This window comes from Sus scrofa, chromosome 6 (assembly GCF_054392235.1).
Source record: "Sus scrofa isolate SSC_HxYL_T2T_F1_AM1 chromosome 6, Sscrofa_HxYL_maternal_Yorkshire_Landrace_v2.0, whole genome shotgun sequence".
In the NCBI taxonomy this organism is placed as follows: Eukaryota; Metazoa; Chordata; class Mammalia; order Artiodactyla; family Suidae; genus Sus; species Sus scrofa.
The window spans coordinates 53,721,819-53,744,936 of record NC_139388.1 but is presented as its reverse complement, the minus strand read 5'-3'; the positions used below and the strand labels follow the sequence as shown (position 1 = coordinate 53,744,936).

Below are 23,118 nucleotides of genomic sequence, written 5' to 3'. Positions count from 1 at the left end.
AAGAAAGTTTCAGCGCATCCTGCCCCGCCCCCAGGTCCCTCAAAAAAGCCGTAGGTGACCAGGCGGTGGTGGAAAATGGAGTCCTAACACTCCAAAATCCAAGTTTCCACAAATCCAGAAGGAAACCCTCTCCGCAAACGATTTAGGAAACAAAGTTTCTGCCGGCGTCTCAGGACAATACAGTCTTCGGATATTGTCTAGCTTTTTCTAGCAATGTGACTTACACCAGGAGACTGAGCGGAATGTTGAAAGAGGTGAAAATATAATTTGTTTGGAACCTCCCCCGCCCCATTCAGGTTTTTGCATCCTCACGCTTCCTAAATTACAGGATCCCGGAAGCCTCAAAAGAAGCCGGCTGCTAGGAGTAGCCTCGGGTTTTGGGCACTCATTATGTCGCCCCACTTATCAGTTTATACCCGGAAGGGCAGTAGTCCCAAACCGCGCTGGGAAACAGTTCATATGATGTGTGTGTGTGTGTGTGTGTGTGTGTGTGTGTGTGTGTGTGTCCCGGAAATACCTGGAACTGGAATGAAACTACCCTCAGCCCTCCTGCCTCGTGGAGTGATGGGAAATGGAGCCTATAGACCTCACTTTGATAGTGATCACACTAACTGGCCTGCCTTTCTGAAGATTGGCCCCTAGGTCTGTAGCCGACCGCAATTCCCAGCGGACAAAGACTCCCTTGAGGCAGAAGAGAAGGTAACACCAAAGCCTTTTTGAACTACATTAACCAGAAGGCAAAGCGAAGTCTCACTTCCGCTCCCTTCTCAATGAATGTGGCTGCGTCTTCCACAGCCCGGAGCGAGTACTTCTGGGAATTGCAGTAATTTTTCAGGCAAACAGGGCCTGCTGCCCTCTGACGTCGGCTGGGAGTCCAAAAGCAAAAATCTGAGTCAAGCCCAAAGCCTGGAGAGTCCTAAACTGAACCAAGAAGGCGGGCAAGGGCCGGAAAGCCGGGCGGGATAGCGGCGGTTACTTAACTGCCAGAACCAGTGGGACATGCGCAGTGGGCTGCGCGCGTGGGCAACCGCCAGAGGGAATTGCGGGGTCTGTGGGAATCAGGTGTCAGTCATTACCTGGATGTCTGCACGGGCTGAGAATGCTCGTTGAGGTTCCAGAGCGGACTGTGACTGGCTAAGAGGGGCCTATTGGTGTCTGGAGGCGCTAAGGGCATACGTGAAGAGGTGAAGTGGTTTCACTAGAGACAAGTGAAGTCTGAGAGGACTTGGGGGGTCTAAAAGGTCTGTGCGAGACTGTGAGAAGCTACTAGTGACAGAGGAGATCTGAGGGTGAAGAGGTGAAGGGTGATTGAGAAGCATCAAAAAAGAGCTTTGGGGGACTGTGACAGTGCTAGGTATTACAGACACGAAGAGGTTCTCTGATGGGGTGAATTAATTGATGCAGTGTCATTAGATCTATAAATGGCTTTATACTAGGTATCGGAGATCCCAGGGGATGTGGAAGGCAATAGGGTGTGGTCTTGCAGAAGTTGATTTGGGTGGGTTATTAGAGGAGCCACTGGAGTTTTGAAGACCAGATGCCACCTGTGACATCCTCCTCAGCCAGAATTTGGGGCAACAAGTCTGCCTGGGCTGTGGTCTGACCTGGAGAGCAGTTCTGGAGCTGACCACTTTTGAATCCATGTTAGACCCAGTTTTGAGGTGCTTTGAAGACACTGGAATCAGGGAATGAGACTACTAGTCAGGGTCCTCCCTCCTCCTTCAGTGATGACATCCCCTTTCTCCATCACACCACCACCACCAACTCAGCTGCATCTTCGTTGCCAGGAAACATGGCTCATCCCAACTTCCAGAAATAGCCGTGGCCCCCACCCCAGGGAGTGACTTACATCACCCAGGAGAGGGAGCAGTTGCCCGCAGGCTACCACTCGAGCCTCAGTTTCCTGTCAGTACCCCAGCGGTGGAGCCTCTCTTCACTGCCAAAGGGCATCATTTGGGACCACCCACCCTGGGCTGGCATGAAATGAGGAGGAATGTGGGTAGTTGCCAGTTCCTTCTCCCTCAGAGCTACACGGGGGTGGAATTTCATGGATTAAAGCCCCTCCAACAGGCCCTGAGCCCTCAATTCTTTGTGGCCCTGGGGAAACTTTTCCCTCTCTGCCCTCCTGTACCTCTCTAAGGGGACCTCTAGCTAGCTTGGATTCCTCCTGATTCTTTCATCTGATTCAAGCTCTCCAACTTGGGCTTCTAGTTTTATGAGCTCAGCTCTCTGATCCCATGATCTTGAGATCCTGGTCTAAATCCAACCGTTTTGGCTTTAGGAGACCTCAGGAGTTGTTGAAAGAACATTTCAGAGACAGATTTCAAGTCCCGGCTGGGTTTACGGCCTTGGGCAAGTCATTTAAGAGAGCTGCTTGCCCCTACCTTGCTGGATGCTGGAGATAAAGCACTGTAGCTGCTAAGTAGGTACCTGGCACACAGTAGGTCAATCAATACCAACTATGATTAAGCTAGTCCCTTCTGAACTTGCTGGCAGAGAGTGCCCAGGGTTTGATGAGATAATCAAAGCAAGCTTGCAATGTCTACATTTCAAGAGGTGGTGCAGGTCTGTTGCCTAAAGACTTCCAGATTAACTCCAGAGCACCCCTAAGGAGTTTGGGAGGACTCAAGAGGAGCTCCAGGGCTTCACCAGAGCCTGGAGGAATGGATAGGAACTCAGAAAAGAACGGCATTTCAGACAGAAGAGCAGTCAGAGGGCCAGAGGATGCCTGAGACCTTCATCACCAGGCCTAGGGAGTTAAGTGCCCCCTGTTGAGGTCAGTTCATTTTCCAGGCCTGGATTTGGCCCATTCCAGGAGGGATTAGGCCCTCTGGCCATAGATCCACTGGGGGTCCCAGTTCAGGCCCCTGTCGTTAAGAACCAAGCAAAGGCTATGGCTCTGCGGTGGAGCCAGGAGCAGCCAGGACAGATCACTGCATCCAAAGGTCCAAAGTTTTATTGTTTTGAATACATTCTCCAGCAGCCCCCAACTACCCCCCCCCGACCCTGACCCCAATACAGAATAAGGCTTGACCAGACCCCCACCCCAGGGGCCCCGGCTGGGAGGCAGAGGGGGCTTCCAGTTTGGTTTCAGGACACCCCCTTCCCACTGGCCTGCCTATGGGCTAGTCCTTAGGAGCAGCTGGGGGTGAAGGGGCTGGACTGGCACTGGGGTAGGGAATAGGAGAGGGACAGCAGGCACTTGTAGAGATTTGTGGCCTATGGGCGGCACCCCTCACCCTCCTCCACCCTCCCACCCCCCCACACGCACACACGGAATTTTTGGTTCATCATAAAATGTCCCTCCCTCCCCTGCTGCAACCCGGTGGGGGTATGAGAAACCCAGGCACTCATGGCCCCTGGAGGGGCAGGGAAGGCAGGACTGGGGCTGAGGATGGTCAGGGGTGGAAGTGGAGAGAGGTACAGGAGGCAGAGAACAGGGAGGGAGACAAGGCTTTACTTCCTAAGCGATTGTAATAAAAAAAGTTCCTGGGCTTTGAGGCCACAGCCTCAGTTCAAATATAAATTCCCCAGAATGGAGGTGGCCCCCTTAACTCCCCCCTCCCCCCCCCCACCACTTTGCCCAGAGCTTAGAAACCCACAGAGACAGGGGACAACCCCAGCCCTGGGCACCCACCCTCCCTCACCATTAAAAAAAAAAAAAAGAAATTAGAAGTTTTATACAAAACGTTGGGGAGGGAAAAGGGAGGAGGCAGGGAAGAGACTAGAAAGCTGCCCTCACCTCCAGGGCATCAGGGGGTTAAGGCAGCAAAAGAAGCATGGGGGGTGGGGGGAACGGGGTCCCCTGCCCACAGCCCTCAGGAATCTCGATGCTCCAGAGAGAGCTGGGCTGTAGCGTGCTGGAGGTCAGAGCTCACCCGCCTGGGGGTGAGGGGCCCCCCAGCCTCCCCAGGCCCCTCCCCACGCACCTTCTTGTCCTCACCCTCGTCCTCGAGGGCCCCAGTGGGGCCCCCACCCCCCTCCAGGCGACAGTCTTCACTCCAGCGCCGTTTAAAGCGCAGTTTGAGGGGCATGCACTGGGCTGCCCCGGGCGCCTCGCCGGGATCAGGCTTCGGGGGCGCGGGTGGAGCACGCGGCGTCTTGAACACTTCCCCGTCTTCCTCCTCCTCATCGCTGATGTCAGTCACCTCCACCTCCTCCGACTCGCCTTCAGAGATAGGCTCCACCTTGATCTGTGGTGGTGGGGGTGCGGGTGGGGCCAGCGCCCCAGCCCCCTCTGCCAGCCCGCCACCGGCGCTGCCACCGCCACCTAGAGCAATGCCACTGCCCTTGTCGGTGCCCGCTGGTGCCTTCTCCCCAGCTGCCCGCTGCCGGCGTCCCAGCGGGGGCGGCTGGAGCTTAAACTTGAATGGAGAGGAGGAGGAGGAGGAGGAGGACGAAGCTGAGGAGGGGACTGGTGGGGTCTCAGGTGCCAGAGGTGGCAGCGGGCACTTGTCAGGGCGCTGGGGCTGGGGCACCACCAGCCCAGGGTAGTGCAGGAAGGCTCGGGGGCTGAGGTGGTAGTTGTAGACACTTTGGGTGTGGGCCTGCAGGTACCGTTTCATGTCCTCAGGGCTGAAGGAGAAGTGGGAGCCTCCCCCTGAGCCGCTGGGGCCCCCACCACCACTGGGGTACATAGGGCTCAGCGTGGGCGAGGGAGTGTAGGCCAGGTGAGTGGGTGTCATGGGCAGGGCCGGTGAAAGCTGAGGGGGTAGCAGGGAGCCAGGCCCAGCTAGAGGCGACACAGGGAAAGGGCTGAGGGGCTCAGGACCACCCCGGGGCCGGGGGTAGACACGGAAGACACCAGGGTCATGGGGCAGGCGGGCCAGTGGGGGCCCACGGAAGGCACCCAGCTCCGGAGGGCCAGGCGGCCGGGCCCGGGGGTCCTCTCCCAGTGGCTCTTCCAGCTCTGACGTGCCATCGCTGCAGTCACTAACAGAGCCTCGGCCCAGGCGTCGGGCCACCACAGCCGAGAAGAGGGAGGATGAGGATGAAGAGCAGGCTGGTGGTGAACGGGGGTCCTCGGTGGGTGACAGCACCTCAGAGGGCGTTGAGGGAGGGAAGCGGAAGTGGCTGCCGCCTGATGGCACTGGCGGGGCGCTCTGGGGCACCGCACCCCCTGGCAAGAGAGGGGAGACATGGTGTCAAGGTCCCTAGCCTAAACTGGACATTGAGACAGACCCTGTCCTCCGAGGCCATGCCCACCAGCGCCAGGACTTACCAGCCAACCCCACGTCGATGAAAGGATAATTAACCAGCACCAGTTTGTTGAAGTTGAACTTGTAGGTAAACCGTTTCCCCTTGGTCTTGTGCAGAATGCGTTTGTTGTAATAATAGCTGTGGGTGTAGAAATGCCATCGGAAGGTCAGTGACACTGGACTCAAGTCTAGACCCCATACCTTGTCACGTGTTAGTGCTGCTCACAAAGGGTGACCAAGAACATGGGCCATGTGAGAGAAATCAAGGTCCAGAGGGTGGAGACTAGCTCTCCTCGCAGTTCTGGGGCCAGACTAGCGGCCACATCCATGTCTGTATTCTCTCCTCAGGACACCTCTGTGTGACAAACAGGCTCAGAGAAGGGTTAGGACTTGCCCAAGGTCACACAGCTACGATTCGGCAGAGCCAGGAATCAACCCAGAGCCTATACCCATGGGCCAGGGGTTCCCAACCGGTGGGGGGGCTGTCCACATCTGCCACGGAGCCTCTGCCCTCCTCACCGCAGAGCCCGGCTCAGCTTGTCATAATTCATCTGGGGCTTGCACTTGCGGACACCCCAGAGCCGAGCCACCTCATCAGGGTCCTTGATGACGAATTCCCCGTAGTCCCCCTGCCAGGCGATGACACCCTGGTACTCCTCCTTCCGCAGCAGCTCCAGGATAAAGTGCCACAGCTGGATCTGCCTCGAGCCGGGGGATGACTCGGGCTTGTAGGCCCAATCCGGGAAGGCAAACCCTGGGGACAGGAGGCAGGAGGGTGGCCCCAGGTCAGGGCGCCAAGTCTGGGGCTCTGGGGCCCATCCCAGGGTCCACTTCCCACCCAGCCCTCGATATGGGGAAATCTGTCTCCCCTCTGCCAAGTCAGGACCTGGTTAGAGGGAGACAGTGTGTGTCTGTCTGCATGTGAGGGGGCTAGACGGGAGCTGGGGGGAGGGGAAGCTGGAGCCCGCTCCAGCGACACCGGGAGAAACAGGAAACCGTCGGCGGCGGGTCCCGGGGCCAGTGCCAGGGGGCCAGGCACCAAGCCAGGCGGGCGGGCAGGGATGCCAGTGGGGGAGGGGCAGGAAGGGGCACACGTGGCCAGATGGGTTGGGGCTAGCCCCCTGGGGCCCACCCCCACTCCCATTCAGGGACAGTCATTACCACACCTCCCTCTACCTCCCCTGGTCCCCTCCTAGGAACATACACTGTCTCCCTCCCAAGATCTACCAGAGCCCCTACTCCCACCCTAGGACCCGGGAGGAGGATTTTTTTTTTCTTAAAAGGACCAGGAGGGGTGGGGTGGCTGGTTGACGATGAGGTCAGCGCTTGCACACACAGAGGCTTCTGTCTTCCCTGGAGAGTGAAACCCAGACTGTCTGAGAGAGCCCCCCCCGCCACAAGCCCTGGACCCTCTGTGCTGCACTGCCCTCCCCAGACCCAGGCAGGCACACGGACCCAACCTGGCTGGAGGGCCTCAGGACTGAATTCAGCACTGCCGGCTGCAGACTGTTCCCCCTGCCTTCTGTCCTCAGCTTCTACCCTGTCCACCTACCTACCCACCCCCAGCATTAACCTTGGGTAGAGGTTGGTGGTGGGCTGGCTGGTCCCTGGAGGGGATGGGCAGCCAGTGGGGGGGGGGGGGGCTGCGGTTGTTGTCATTTCCCAAACCCCCGGGTAATCAGAGGCCATCAATAATTCAGCACTAGGCAGCCGGTAATGGAGGGGTGGGAGGAGGGAAAGGGAGGAAGAGAAGGAGGGGGGAGGCAAGGCAGGAGCCCTGATGCCACTAGAGGGAGGCCAAGGTGGACAACCAAGGATGGGCGGGGTCCCGAGTCCCAGTCAGGCTGCAAGGGTCAAGCCTCCTTTCTGGCCCCAGCTCAAGCAGGTACCAACCAGGCCTGGGGCAATGTGGAACCTCCCCCAAAGACTCCACCCAAGTCTGGAATCCAACAGGGGATCCTTCCCCATGGGGACACAGGGAATCAGCAGTTCCCGTTCTTACAGGGACCACTCCATCTAAGAGCTGGCGCTAAGCCCCACAGGGACCCAGTGCCCTGACCCCTGACCTTGGGTAGACGACGGGGATGTCCAGCATTCCCTACCCAGTACCTTCCCCATTCAGAAATCCCAGCTTCGAACCAGCTCCAGGAACATGACCTCTGGCAAGCAATAGACCCTGTAGCATTAGCCCCTGCTCCATTCAGAAGTGATAGCCCCTGACAAGAGCTTCCATGGACCCCAGCATCCACAACCTCATCCTTCCCTTAAGAATCCAGGTGTTCACCCCCTTATGCTCATCCTGCTAGACAACCCAGGTCCAAGGGTCTTGTTCAGGGCTCAGAGACCCTTGGGAACTCAAGACACTGCCTACTCCATGTACCTTCCAGACCCCTCCAAAAAGCTCCTGGCTCCCTTCAGGGTACTAAGCTCCATGCTCCCCACCACCTAAGCCCCAATCTGGCTCTCTGACTCAGGGTGGGGGCCGAAGCCCCCAAGACATCACTCTAGGGTTGGGGGGTATACTGATTTCCACCCTCCCCCCAAAATTAAAGCCACCCTTCCCAGCCCACCAGCCCCAGCCTCCTTGTCCCGGTAACCAGGCAACGTGTATGCAGCGACAGTCCTGGGAGCGGGGGAGCAGGAGGCTAAAAATAAACTTTGCAGAAGAGAAGGAGTGAGAGAGACTACATGCAACACAAAGGGAACTCGGAAGGGAGGTGGGGGGCTCTGGAAAGGCCTCAAGCTGCATTCTGGGGGCTGACCCAGGTTCCCTTGTTAAGCCCCTTCCCTGAACAACCCCCCTTCCCAGGCCAGGACCCTGGCTCTCACTCTTGGCAGGGACCCTCCCCACTCAGAGCCCCCCCCCCCAATGCCAGCTTTCCTCATCGGACACGGCATACATGAGGGCCTGTTCCCAGCTTTGGGGGGAGAAGGAAGATGGGGGGGTGACGTCAGGGTGTCTCAATGGGGCTCTGTTCCCCAGGCTTTGGAGCCGGGAGCCAGGCACGGGCAAGGGGAGCATGTGTGAGTGTGTGTTGTGTATGGGTCCACGTGCTTAAAACAGGGAACCACCAGCCCTGCATCAAGAAAGCTTGAGGGTGCGGGACCTCTGGAGCACGGGGCGGGGTGGGGGGGGACAGTGAGGCAGAGAGATAGCTGACACTGAGAGAGGAGTTGAGGACACTGCCAGACAGGGTGGAGAAGAGGCAGCAGACAGGAAGGGCTGGGATGGCGGGGTCCCTGAAGGCACACCTGGGTCTCGCAGAGGCGAGGTAGGGAATCTCCCAGACAGACTGTGGAAACCTGGGAATGGGGGTGCAGAATTCTTGGGCACTCCCCAAATTCATATGACTGCCCAAACTTTTTTTAAAGGGACTAGAGGGGTCGGAAGGGAGGGGTGGTGGTAGAGGAAGAACACGCCGGCCTCCTGGGGGGCCCCACCACCTCCCCCACTACAGGCAGCCCTCGGTGGCGCCAGAGCCGGGAAGAAAACAGGAAGTGGGAAACAGCCGCGGCAGAGGAGAGAAGGGCCGGGATGGAGGAGCGGATGAAGGGGCGTGCAGCGGCCAGCCAGGAGGCAGATGGACCGATGGACCGATCCGGGAGGCCAGACCAGGCCCCCGCCCCTTCCCCCAACCAGAGAACCCACACAAGGCGCGGCCCCAAGACTGGGTTGGGGGAGCGGCCCAGCCGGTCCCACCAGGCGAAGGCCGGTAGCAGGGAGGGAAGACGAGGCGGGATTGTCTGGGTGCCTCGGCCCCCTCCTCGGGCGAGGGGAGGCTCCTGCTGCCCCCAAGGCCCAGCGGCGCTGGAGCCTTTGGGAGCCAGAGAGTATGTGGGACGCACGTGACTGACCCTACAGCACTCCGAACCCCTGCCCCACACCCAGCTCCCTCCTCGGCCCCAATCCGCAGGCGCCGCAGACCAGCTCGGAGCCCTTTAAGAGCCGCCCCCACCCGCCGAGCAAGGGGGGGCGGGGTGGGTGGGCCGGTCGGGGCACACACCCGCACACTGGAGCCCTAGCCGCGGCCGCCGCCGGGGGAAGGAAACAAGTTTGAACAGCGGCGCCCGGCCCCCTTCCCCCTCCCCCGTCCCCGCCCCAGGCCGGATTCCGACGGGGTAGACGGGCAGGGGGCGGCTGGGACCCCTCCCCCAGCGCGCTCCGGCGCAAAGTCCAGCCCGCGAGAGCCCGGGGGCGGCGGGGGAGGGGAGGGGGGGGAAGTCCGAGTGGGAGGGGGGCTAATCCTGCTGCCCCCCGCCCGCCGCCTGAGGGGGGAGGGGAACATTGGCCCCTTAAGGAGGAGCAAGTTGGCGGGGAAGAGGGGGGCGGAGAGAAGAGACGGCCGGTTGAAAGAGAAGAGCTGGATGAGGGAGGGGGGACGAAAGGGGAGCCTCCGTGTCCCCCCACCTTCCCCAACCCCCTCAACCCCAGGCCCCCAGCGACGAGGGAAGAGGGTTCCCAAGTCTCTCCGGAGCGACCTTAAAGCTGCGCGTTCTAAGGTCGGAAACAAAAAGTTCCTTTTTCGAACGTTCGGGCTGCGCTTTGGAACTTTGCGACTCGGCGCGGGCGGGGGAGCGAGGAGCCAGCAGAGACGGGCGGGGGAGGGGCGGCGCAGCCCGGACCCCGAGTCCCGGGCTCCCCACTCACGCCCTCCTTCTAGTGGCCATCCCGTATCCCCCTCTAGGCTGGTGCGGGGCACGCATCGCTGTGAAGGTCATGGGCCAGACCGCGCAGCGCGGAACTGGGAATAGCGGGCCCAGTGGATAGCCCCCCCGCCTCACGCCCCGCACACGTCCCGGCCCCCAGAGTGCAACGTGACAGAGCGGCGGGGAGGAACCCCGCCACCCCCGTGATCCCGGGAGCGAGGAAGAGCTCAGCTTTCGGGGTCCAAGCAGGGAGAGGACCAGGACTCACGGCACCCACACCAATCTGCCCAGAGCCAGGAATTGGGGGTCCTATACTGCACCCCCACTCGCACCGCAAGAAGCAACAGGTCTCGAGTGCTTGGGGGTCCCCCGGGACTGGGGATCACTCGGGCTCCCCCGGAACCCTTCAACCCCCCCCAAAGTTTCTCCGCCTGGTTTCCCGGGGCAACAAGTCTCCCCCACACGTGCTGCCTCCGCCCCCACCTGTGTCCGCCGGGGTCTTCATGCTGGGGGGCCCGGGGCGAGACGCCCCGACTCCGGGCCGCAGCTCCCGGCGCCCGCGCTGCCCCGTCCCGTCCCGAGCCCGTCGGGCCGCCCTCGCCGATTCACCCGGCCTCGCCTCTCAGAGCCTCTCCCCTCCCCGCCGCCGCCTCCCGGGTTAATATCGCACTCCGGGGCCGGGACGCCCACGCCCCCCGGCTGGCGACGTCACCGCCGCGTCGCCATGGAGACACTGCGCCCGCCCCCTCCCCGCGCACTCACACACACACTTGCCGGCGCGCAGCCACTGAGGACCGGCCGGCTCTAGGCTTAAAGGGGCCGCGCGGCGGGGGAGGAGGAAGGAGGGGGCAGGGGTGGAATGGGGTCCCAGGAGTCATGACCCTTCTCTGAGGCTCCTAGTGTGCAGATAACTTAAGACCTCGGGCCTCGCGACCTGCCGCCCCTCCTCCTCTCCTGCACACTGCAGGGTCCAGACTTTCTTTGGAAGCTTGTTAAGATGGGCTGGGGGGGGTACCTTCTGATGACTGTCAGAAACTTTTGTGAGGAGGGGTATGGACCTTTGAGGAGGAGACAGAATCTTCTCTGCAGGGGAGCCAGGTCAAGACTTTGGAGGATGATCAAGACTACCTCATTTCCCAGACTGGCCTTTATGCGCCCCTCCCCTCCAACCCTGAGCATGAATGGGGGCACGGGGTGGGGTGGAATGGGTGGGAAGTGTTTCTCAGCATCGGAAATGGGGAGGCGGTTGTGCCCTCCGATCCTCTGGGGATGAGGTCTTGGCCTTCCAGATAGTCCCAATCCCAGCTGGGGAGGAAGTGACCAGAGAGAATGACCGCCAGAGCCTCCCCCATCCCCAGACTGCAGCTGTCCTGGCACCGAAGGTACCCCCACCTCCACTTCCAGGGCAGGGGGTTCCGGAGGTTGGGCCAGGATGTGTGGGGGTGACCAAAGTCTGAACAAATGTGCTCCCAAAGTTTCACTGGGGGGTCACCAAGAGAGAGGAAGAAAGGGCTTAAGGATGAAGGCCAGTAGGTAGGGCAGTGTTAAGTCTGTTCTCTGCAGCTAGGAGGAATGGATGGAGCCTGAGGCTTGAAGAAACAGGAAATCAGCAACGATCAGATGGCCAGCAGGAGCCAGCATCAGGGCAGAGGGCAAACAGAAGCTATCTTCACAGGCCAAGCCTGGAAACAGTCTTAAAAGAGTCTCTGAGGTAGCAAAGGAGGGGAATGAAGGCAGGGAAGGAGGGATGCTCAGAGAGACTAAAACCAAGAAGACAGGAAGAAGCAAACCAGCTACAGAATGGAAGGCCTGAAGGGTCAGACTTTGGGTTCTTAAGCCTTCACGCCCAGCCTCTATGGCTGGGTTCCTAGCTGCAGGACGGTTTCTAGTCCCTCACGGATACCTCAGAAGAAGTCTCAGGCCTCTTGCTCAGGGAGACCAAAGCCTCCCAGGAAGCTTCACCTGCCCGGGGAATTATGTAACCTTGCCTACGGACAGTGCAGCTCCCCCACGGATATTGTAACCCTCTGGGAGCAGTGTGGTCCAGCAATAATAATCATCATCATTGTTATTATAACAGCTCCCGAATTGCTGATGCTCATGATGTGCCAGGCACTGGGCCAAGCATTGTCTGGACATCTCATTCAGTCCTCACAAAACCCCAAAGAAAGGAATTACTATCGTTAGCCCCATTTACAGATTAAGAAAGTGAGGCTCAATAAGTGTTGGATCCAGGATTCACCCAATCTAACCAATTCAAAATCACACCCTTAACCACTGTATTCTGCTACCTCTTTTCCTGCCACCCCTCAAAAAAAGGATAATGCAAAGTTTAAAAGATAATAGATCTGGGAGTTCCCTTGTGGCACAGTGGGCTAAGGATTCAGCAATATCACTGCAGCGGCTCAACTTGCTGCTGTGGCACAGGTTCAATCCTTGGCCCCCAGAACTTTCATATGCCATGGTCGTGCCAGAAAAAAAAAAGAGAGAGAGAGAGAGAATAGGTCTGTAACAGCTTCAGTGGCCCCCATACTCCCACCAGCAAGACTGGTGTGGTGTCAAAATCCTAACCCTCCTACTTCCTAGAACAAGTGAATTGACCTCTTTATGCCTCAGCTTGCTCATCTGTAAAATGGGGATGTTAGTAGGCCCTATATGATTAGGTTGTTGTGAGAAATCAGAGATTTGAAGTAAGTACACAATAAATACTGGCAATAATTTTTAGCAGAGTGAACCGTATACCGTGTGGAAGATGTAAGCACCTCTCACCTTATAGATTCCAACTGTAGACAAGAAACACATAGTATTGACAGTGAAATTGCTTGTTAATGGCATAATCCTACCCTGATCCAGGGGATAACTCAATCCCACTGTTTGTATGAAACAGAGTATGGATGGTGGGCATGCCTTGTAGGAGACTCTCAACTAATCACAGAGAATGGGAGTCCCTGGTGAAAATGACCTGTGCATGGATATTATAACCCCTCAAGGGTCTATGTGACTCCACCATACAAGTGTGGACCCTCTTGAATTTGCCTTGTTAACACAGAGAACCACCCCTAAAAGTTCCCATTGTGGCTCAGCAGTAACAAACCCAACTAGTATCCATGAAGACACAGGTTTAGTCCCTGGCCCTGGGAACTTCAGGGGGTTAAGGATCCAGTGTTGCCGTGGGCTGTGGTGTAGGTCACAGACACTGCTCTGATCTGGCGTGGCTGTGGCTGTGGTGTAGGCTGGCAGCTGCAGCTCCAATTTGACCCCCTAGCCTGGAAACTTCCATATGCCTCGGGTGCACCCTATTAAAAAAAAAAGAGAGAGAGAAGTTCCCATCGTGGCTCAGCAGTTAATGAAGAACCTGACTATTGTCCATGAGGACGTGGTCTTGCTCAGTGGGTTAAGGATCGGCATTGCCGTGAGCTGTGGTGTGGGTCGCAGACGAGGCTCAGATCCTGTGTTGCTGTTTGTGGTTGGTCAACCCCCTAGCCTGGGAACCTCCATATGCCATGGGTGTGGCCCTAAAAAGACAAAAAAGAGAGAGGGAGCCAACCACCGCCAGGGACGGCGAACACCGTCATCACTGTGTGGAGCTCCCAGATGTGGTTAACTTGGGATGGAAACTATTCATTATCACTGGCCATTCCTTGCAGAGATACAGTCCAACCAAGGCCATGTCAACCCCGGTGAGCAAGGACACTCCCTTTCCCTGGTTCACTAAGGAGAGCCTCCACAAAGGCCCCTGGGGCTCTTAAAAAGCACAGCCTCTCACAGACCGAGGATGTGTCTGGGATGAATGGTGTAACGCTCCCCGGAGAAAACAACTCTGTCTGGACAGTGAGGACACCCCCGCTCCCGTGGACCTGGTAGTTCTTGTTCTAGTTTACTGTCCTGACACAGATAACGTTTATCCAATTGTTGTCAGGCAAAGGCATGGACAGAACCTTCACAACCCTCCACAGCCTTCACTCCTAGAAAGGAAACTGTGGACAATACAAATCCCGTCGTAGTCCGCAGTAATGAATGCCGCCAACATCCCTGAGGACATGGCTTCAATCCCTGGCCACACTCAGTGGGCTAAGGACCTGGCATTGCCATGCCATTACTTTTTCTTTCTTTCTTTCTTTTTTTTTTTTTTTTTGCTTTTTAGGGCCGCACTCACAGCATACAGAGGTTCCCAGGCTAGGGGTCCAATCAGAACTACAGCTGACAACCTATGCCACAGCCACAGCAATACGGGATCCGAGCTTCATCTGCAACCCACACCACAGCTCACCACAACACTGGATCCTTCACCCACTGAGCGAGGTCAGGGATCAAACTTGCATACCCACGGTTCCTAATCGGATTCGTTTCCACTGTACCAGGACAGGAACTCCTCTTTTTTCTTTTTTTTTTCTTTTTTTCTTCTGAGGCATGGCATGTGGAAGTTGACAGGAGCTGTGGTGTGGGTTGCAGACACAGCTCGGATCTGATGTTACTGTGGCTGTTGCACAGGCTGGCAGCTGCAGCTCAAATTCATCCCCTAGCTTGGGAACTTCCAAAAAAATTGTCAAACCTACCTATCACCCATATAAGCCATAATAATGACATCACTACTACTCTACAAGCATTGTAGCTCCCTTAGAAATAGTACGATCCGGAGTTCCTGTCGTGGCGCAGTGGTTAACGAATCTGACTAGGAACCATGAGGTTGCAGGTTCGATCCCTGGCCTTGCTCAGTGGGTTAAGGATCTGGCGTTGCCGTGAGCTGTGGTGTAGGTCGCAGACGCGGCATTGCTATGGCTGTGGTGTAGGCCAGCAGCTACAGCTCCAATTCAACCCCTAGCCTGGGAACCTCCATATGCCACGGGAGTGACCCAAGAAATGGGAGAAAGACAAAAAAAAAAAAAAAAAAAAAAAAAAAGAAATAGTACGATCCACCCTGTGTAGCAGTAAAGTGAGTAGCCACCTAAACAGTGTGACCACTGGCAAAAGGAAAATATAAGCCCATTACAGTATCACCCTTCCTCAGTGAAATGATGAAGCCCCAGGGCTCAGTCCCAAGTGCTCTTCTCTTCTCTAGCTACACTCATTCCCTTGATGAGTTCTACCAGGTCCAGGTTTCAAAGACTATCTCTGTGCTGATTACACCCATTTCTTTTTCTTTTCTTTTTTCCTTTTTTTTCTTTTCTTGGCCACCCCTGAGGCATGTGGAAGTTCCCAGGCCATGGATAGAACCCGCATAACAGCAGTGACCCAAGCTGCTGCAGTGATAATGCTGGATCTTTAACCTGATGCACTATAAGAGAACTGATCACACTCATTTATTTTCTTTCTTTCTTTCTTTTTCTTTTTTTTTTTTTTTTTTTTTTTTTGTCTTTTTAGGGCCGCACCCTCAGCATATGGAGGTTCCCTAGCTGCCAGCCACAGGCACAGCCACAGCAACACCAGATCTGAGCCACGTCTGCAACCCACACTACGACTCACGGCAACACAGGATCCCTAACCCACTGAGCGAGGCCAGGGACCTCATGGTTCCTAGTCAGATTCGTTTCTGCTGTGCCACGATGGCAACTCCCTAATTACACTCATTTCTGTCTCCAGCTCAGAACTCTCACTTGAACTCCAATCTCACATATTGAACTGCCTCACGGGTGTCTCCATTTGGACTTCTTGAGGTTGGCAAGGCAGAATAGTCTTCTGAAGTTCCCCAAACTGTCCCCCACCCCAATCTTCCCCATCTCAGGGAACAGCTACTCCATGTTGCTGGTGCTCAGGCTGAACACTTTGGAGTCATTCTTGACTCCTTTCTTTCATCTGACATCCCATCTGAAGGAAATTCCCATCAGCTCTACCCTTAGCCATTTCAGAATCAGCTACTCTTCACCATCACCACCACCACCCTGGGCTGGGGTCTCCTCACTGGTCTCCTTGCTGCCACTGGACTCTGTAACCTGTGCCCATCTGTAGCCAGAGGGTTCTAGTAAGCCAGATGACATCTTTTTGGTGCCCCAAACCCTCCAACACCTCCTCTGCTCCCTGGAAGCAAAAGCCAACACCTTGCTTTCACGGCTCCTTGTCCGCAAGCCCCTTCCCAGGGCTTACCTTTCCCCTTCGTTTCTTCTCTAACCGCACTCCAGATTCCTCCCTCAGAAAATTTGCCCAAGTTATTCCATCCATCTGCCTGGAAAGATTTTCCCCTAGAGGTTTCTCCTCCCCTTCAGGGTGTTTTGGGTTTTTTTGGCTGTGCCCATGGCATGCAGAAGTTCCTGGGTCAGGGACTGAATGCACACCACAGCAGTGACCTGAGCCATAGCAATGACAATGCCAGATCCTTAACCACCAAGCCACCCCCCTGCAAATTTTTACTCCATCTTCCCATGGAGTTCCTGTGTGGCTTAGTGGGTCAAGGATCTGGTATTGTCACTGCAGTGCTCAGGTCACAGATCTGGGGCACAGATTTGATCCCTAGCCCAGGCAATTCTGCGTACTGTGGATGTGGCCAAAAAAATTAAAAAAACAAACAAACCTCCCCAATAAGACCCTGGCTGACCACTGACTGTATATACATATATATATATTTTTTTTTCACACCCTCAGCATGTGGAAGTTCCCAGGCCAGGGATCAAATCTGTGCCCCAGCAGCAACCCAAGCTGCTGCAGTGACCTCACCCGATATTTAAACTGCTGAGGAGTTCCCGTCATGGCACAGTGGTTAATGAATCCGACTAGGAACCATGAGGTGGCGGGTTCGGTCCCTGCCCTTGCTCAGTGGGTTAAGGATCTGGCGTTGCCGTGAGCTGTGGTGTAGGTTGCAGATGCGGCTCGGATCCCGCGTTGCTGTGGCTCTGGAGTAGGCCAGTGGCTACAGCTCTGATTCGACCCCTAGCCTGGGAACCTCCATATGCCACGGGAGCAGCCCAAAGAAATAGCAAAAAGACAAAAAAAAAAATAAAAAAATAAAAAAATAAATAAACTGCTGAGCCACACAGGAATTCTATGACCACTATATTTTATTTTACTTTAAAATTTTTTTTTCTTTTTAAGGCCAGACCTGTAGGATTAGGAAGTTCCCAGGCTAGGGGTCGAATTAGAGCTGCAGCTGCTGGCCATAGCACAGCAACCGTGAATCCTTAACCCACTGAGTGAGGTCAGGGATCAAACCCAAATCTTCATGGGTACTAGTCAGATTCTTATCCCACTGAGGCAGAACAGGAACTCCTTGAGCACTATATTTTAAATTTCAGCCCCCTTCTTAGATTTTTACGTTCCTTCTATGGTTGTTGTTGTTGTTGTTTTTTTCATAGCACTTATCCTTATCTGACATATATTTCATAATGTATTTGCTTGCCATCTGAATCCCTCCTCCATAATGTCAGCTCTAAGAGGGCAGTGATTTTTGACTGTTTTGTTGCCTATAGTATCCTCAGAGCATTGCAATCAATAATGGAGGAATAGGAGTTTCCGCTGTGGTGCAACAGGCTTGGCAATGTCTTGGGAGCACTGGGACACAGGTTCGATCCCCAGGCCAGCTCTGTGGGTTAAAGGATCCTGTGTTGCTGCAGCTGTGGCTTAGTTTTTGACTGAGGCTCTGATCTGATCCCTGGCCCGGGAACTCCACATACTTTGGGGCAACCAAAAATGAAAAAAAAACACATATATGTATATACATATATATATATATATATATATATATATATATGTAGTTCTTATATATACATACATATATATATAATGAAGAAAAAATATATATATATAAAATGAAGAAATAGGAGTTCCCTGGTGGCCCAGGGGCATAAGGATCTGGCATTGTCACTTCTGTGGTGAGTGTTGCTGCTGTGGTAAGGGTTTGATCCCTGGCCTGGGAACTTCTGCATGCTGTGGGCAGGGCCAAAAAAATGAATAAGCTGATTGTTGGACAATGAACCCCCTTACGCCCAATGTAATGGCAATAAAAACAGACAGAGGAACCCTCCTGGACAACTGATGCCCGTGCAACCCCCTAGAGAGTATGAATCCTAGTCTAATCCCAATAACAGGGAAACCTCCATAAAACATGTATTTGTCCTACTGGACATCAGTTCCACAAAGACAGAGACTTGACCCGTATTCTTCACTGATTTATCACCAGTGCCCAGAGCAGGGTCTGTCATAGAGTAGGCTGGTAATATGCATTTGCTGAAATCAACTGAGCCCACATACAGCTAGTATAACTCCACGTTCAGAACCCAGACAGTGCCACGTCCATGACTGGCGTAACTCCATATCCAGTGTGTCTCTCACATGGACAGTTTAAATCCCACATAGACAGTGCAACGCTCAAAAAACAGTGTGAACCCCAATATGGGTAACACGACCTTCACACACCTTGTACAGATTGGGTAACTCTCATAAATGATCTGAGGGCGTTCCCCTTGTGGCTCAGCGGAAACGAATCTGACTAGTATCCATGAGGACGCAGGTTCGATTCCTGACCTTGCTCTGTGGGTTAAGGATCCACCATTACCATGAGCTGTGGTGTAGGTCACAGACATGGCTCGGAACTGGGTTACTGTGTCTGTGGTGTAGGCCAGTTGCTACAGCTGCGATTCAGCCTCAGCCTGGGAACCTCCATATGCCGTGGGTATGGCCCTAAAAGACAAAAAATTTTTTTTAAAAATTTAAAAATTTTAAAAAGATAAAAAGTAAATGATCTGAGCCCCAAACAAACACTTTAACCTCCATAAACTCTGTGGAGTCATATAGCAGGGCAACCCAGAGAAGTGGTATAAATCCCACATGGGCAATGTAACCCGCAGAAAAAGTGTGAGCCCCAAACAGATGGTGGGAAAGCAAATAAACAATGTGCACCCCATACAAACAGTGTCCCCCCTCCTGAGTGTGCATCACCACACAGGGAGAATAACTCACTTAATGTTGTGTGAATTCCTCTAGCAGGAGGGTCAGTCCCCACAACTGGGATAAACCTTACACGCATGGTGTAGATAAGCATATAGACCAGGTCACCTCAATAAGCAGTGTGAAAAGTTTTTTTTAATTAAAAAAAAATTCTTTTTAGGGGAGTTCCTGTTGTGACTCATCAGTAATAAATCCAGCTAGTATCTGTGAGGACACAGGTTCGATCCCTGGCCTCGCTCAGTAGGTTAAAGGATCTGGCATTGCCACCAACTATAGTGTAGGTCGTAGACGTGGCTCAGAACTGGCTTTGCTCTGGCTGCGGCTGTGGCCGGCAGCTATAGCTTCAATTCAACCCCTAGCCCTAAAACTTCCCTAGGGCTGCACCTGAAGCATATGGAAGTTCCTAGGCTAGAGGCAGAATCGAAACTATAGCTGCTGGCCCATGCCACAGCCACAGCCATGCTAGATCAGAACCACGTCTTTGACCCATGCTGCAGCTCGTGGCAACGCCAGATCCTTAACCTACTGAGCGAGGCTAGGGATTGAACCTGCATCATCATGTCTGGTTCTTAACCCTCTGAGCCACAACAAGACCTCCGGCAGTGTGAGTCTTTATGTAAACCTATTGGTTGAGTTTACACTATTCGAGTGGTCTACCCAGTTAGGTGGCATTGTCCACATGGGAGCACAGTGTCCATAGTTTACACTGCCTGAGGCCATGCTGACTATAGGGCTACACTGTTGGTTTTTTGTTTGTTTGTTTGTTTTTGTCTTTTGGTCTTTTTGTCTTTTCCAGGGCTGCACCTGTGGCATATGGAGGTTCCCAGGCTAGGGGTCTAATTGGAGCTGTAGCTGCTGGCCTACATGTCCAATCCCAATGTCGCTGTCAGTTTTATGAAGTCATGGGTAATGCAGCCCTTTCCTGTAGGCAGGATGAAATTCCTTGTTGTATTTAAATCCTCTAGGTACCAATGAATGTGGCCCAAAAATGTACCTGGAAAATAAGATATAAGTCATATAGATAGAGTGGGGCCTCTGTAAAAGCTTCTAAAAGGGAAAAGACTCATGGAATTTCTTGGTGGCTTAGCAGGTTAAGGATCTGGCATTGTCATGGCTGTGGCATGGGTTTGATCTTTGGCCTGGAAACTTCTGCATGCTGCAGGTGAGGACAATCCTTCCCCGAAAAAAAACCCCCAAACCCTCTGGGCTTTTGTAATTTTCATACGATCATATTAATCCCCCCCAATTCTCAAAGTCTTAACTCTCCCATAAAAAGCTACCCATCTCCCCTTCAACACACCTATGTATTAGGACAGTATGACTCCCTGAAGGGCGATGTAACTCATCATTGACAATAGGCTCCAAATAAAGGCCAAGAAATGGTGAACTTCCCAGAGTCCAATGCAAGATAGGGCACATAAAAATCACCACTCCAGGAGTTCCCGTCGTGGCACAGTGGTTAATGAATCCGACTAGGAACCCTGAGGTTGCGGGTTCGGTTCTTGGCCTTGCTCAGTGGGTTAAGGATCCAGCCTTGCCGTGAACTGTGGTGCAGGTTGCAGACACGACTCGGACCCCACATTGCTGTGGCTCTGGCGTAGGCCTGCGGCTACAGCTCCGACTAGACCCCTAGCCTGGGAAACTCCATATGCCTCGGGAGTGGCCCAAAAAGTGGCAAAAAGACAAAAAAAAAAAAAAAAAAAAAAAAAAAAATCACCACTCCTGGTTATTGAGCACTTACTATGCACAAGGCCCTAGATTCAGCATCTCATTTCATTCTCACCTTAACTTTATGAGCAAGATGCGCTAATGATCCCCATTTGTGTGTGTGTGTGTGTGTGTACGCACGCATGCACGCACGCACGTGCACTTTTTAGGGCTGCACCTGTGGCATATGGAAGTTCCCAGGCTCGCAGCTGAATTGGAGCAGCAGCTGCAGGCCTACACCATAGCCACAGCAACATGGGATCCGAGCCGCATCTGCAAAATTACACCACAGCTCATGGCAATGCTGGACCCTTAAACTACTGAGTGAGGCCAGGGATCGAATCTGCATCCTCATGGATACTAGTCCAGGTTGTTACTGCTGAGCCACAACGGGAATTCCCTCCCCATTTTTCAGATGAGGAGAGTAAAACTGAGAGAGGTTACAGGCCCAAGATTACACAGCTAGAAATCAATCCTTACAGCTGAGACATCAAGCACAAGACCACAATGCCTCCCGATGGATTGATAAATGCCCCACAGATGTGCTGAACCCGGGAATCCTTCCAAGAATCACCACCACTAGTACCGCTACAAGGCATGCAAACTATAGAGAAGGTTACCAGTAAGGCTGTGACAACATAAACTCTTCAGGTTGTGAGGAACAACTTCTGAATAATAATAATTACAACAGGGAATTCCCAGCGTGGCTCAGCGGTAACAATCTGGTACAGTGGGTTAAGGATCTGGCTTTGCTGCAGATACGGCTTAAGTCACAACTATGGCTGGGATCTGATCCCTGGCCAGGGAACTCCATATGCCATGGGGTGGCCAAAAAGAAAAGAAAAAGAAACTGAAGCACAGGGGGATTAAGTAACTTGTTCAAAGTCACACAACCGGTCTTCAAGGCTGACTCCGTGTGACCATGAGCAGCTAAGCCTGTGTTATCCTGCTTCCTGAAACATCACCCCCCCCACTCCGCAGGACAGTGTAGTTTTAATGAACTGTGTAACTAATTCTTCCGGGGGTAGGGTACAGCTTCCTGGGCACACCTTTCCTTGATGACAGGTGAAATAGGCCTTGGACAGTGTGAACCCCCAGAGACAGCTCTCCTTTATGCAGGGTGTAACTCGAATAAGCAGTGGGAATCCCTCTGTGGACATTAAAAACACACCACGGCCAGAGACAATACTGCATAGACAGTAGAGACCCCCTTGTACTATGGCAGAGTGCTCCCTAGGCAGGGTATACTCTCCCCACCGAGTCTAATTCTCCCTCACAGCTGATGTGAACTGACTGTGGAACATGAAACACCATCGCAGTCAATGGAAATCTCCCCCTGACACAATGTAAGCTCCCATGGGCAGGGTGAACTTTTCGTCCAGTATGTACCTCCCCATAGACAGTAAAATCCCTTTCATATCCATGATACCGTTAACAGACAGGGAGAACCTCTGTGCATGAAAAACTTTCTGTGGCTGCTGTGAATCCCTTGTAGGAGAGCATGAGCCGTTCTCCAAGGGTCTACCTAAGTGGGCAGCAGGAACTCTTTGATGAATATAAACATTTTTTTTTGGCTGTGCCTGCAGCATGTGGCCAGGGATCAAACTTGCACCACAGCAGTGACTCAAGCCACAGCAGTGATGACGGTGGATCTTTAACCTGCTATGTATGCTACATGGAAAACTCTCCTCCAAACTCTCTTCTAGAATGATACTAAAATAGTAGTAATAATACGACAGTATAAGATAGTCATAATAGCGTAAGTAATAGTGTAAGATTCCTTCCCAATGTGAACTTCTCGTAGACAGTGAAATTTCCCCCACTGTCAAAGCAAATCTTCTGCAGGACAGTGGATAATGTGAATTTCATGGATAAAGTGAATGTGAATCTCCTTCATACTCAATGAATCCCATTGGCTAACTGTTACTCCTTTCTAGCCGGGAGTGAATTGGCCACGTCACAGTGTACTCTCACTGGTAGTGTGAACGTTATAGGCAGTAAGGACCTGCAATAGGCTGGGCATATTCTTTACACTAGATGACAATCCCATGTGTATATTGGAAACCAATCAGATGCATCAGGTGACTCCCCTATGTCACCCGCTATCCAGGGCAAATGCAATGTGGAGAGTATGGATGGACTGCCGACAGGTTCACACCTGGTGGGAACCCCAGATCTGGGCAGCAAGAATCTACTACTGACAGGGGATGTCCCTCTCCTCTCCACTCCCATTGCGGTGGAGGGCCACCTTAACAAAAAATCTTGCTTTCTCAAGTGTGAACCCTCACAAAGTGTAGCTCTTCACGAAGTGCGGTGTGACGCTCCATTAAGACCTGCATTTCCACAGTCTCGTGCCTCCCTGCCCCCATGCCTGAGGGGCTGTCAGAAAACTACGCCGCCCTAAATGTTAAAGTCTCGGAGGAGGTGACCTGTTCCCAGGGCCACACCGCGCGCCTTGACTCCTCTGCAGCGCGCGCCACCCGAGGAGCGCACGTTCTCTCCCCTCCCGGTGGCAACAGGGCTTTCCGCGGGGCCGCGCCAGACTTTCTGAGACTATTGATTGGTTGTAGTCCCGGCCACTCGACAGCCAATCAAGCGGGGGAAAGGTGACATCACTTGTTCTCCTCCCTTCCCCCCCTTCAACTTCCCTACTCCCGGCTACCAGCAGCAACAATCACGTGGGGGAGGGGTA

At 53.9% G+C, this 23,118-nt stretch overlaps 1 protein-coding gene across 1 annotated transcript; it reads right to left on the bottom strand.

Moving 5' to 3' along the window:
- Positions 1–2,934: 2,934 nt before the first annotated feature.
- On the bottom strand, positions 2,935–10,480 carry ERF (ETS2 repressor factor). The gene is made up of 4 exons (XM_003127177.6): positions 10,329–10,480; positions 5,718–5,952; positions 5,222–5,337; positions 2,935–5,119 (listed from the first exon to the last, which is right to left on the bottom strand). The coding sequence occupies exons 1-4, from the start codon at positions 10,348–10,350 to the stop codon at positions 3,819–3,821; spliced, it is 1,674 nt and encodes a 557-aa protein (XP_003127225.4). The 5' UTR covers positions 10,351–10,480; the 3' UTR covers positions 2,935–3,818.
- Positions 10,481–23,118: the final 12,638 nt, after the last annotated feature.

Coding starts and splice junctions, on each gene's coding strand:
- ERF (XM_003127177.6), bottom strand. CDS start 10,350: ATGAAGACCCCGGCGGACACAG. Junction 5,338..5,717: donor AAGCTGAGCCGGGCTCTGCG/GTGAGGAGGGCA, acceptor CTACACCCACAG/CTATTATTACAACAAACGCA. Junction 5,120..5,221: donor CATCGACGTGGGGTTGGCTG/GTAAGTCCTGGC, acceptor CTCTCTTGCCAG/GGGGTGCGGTGCCCCAGAGC.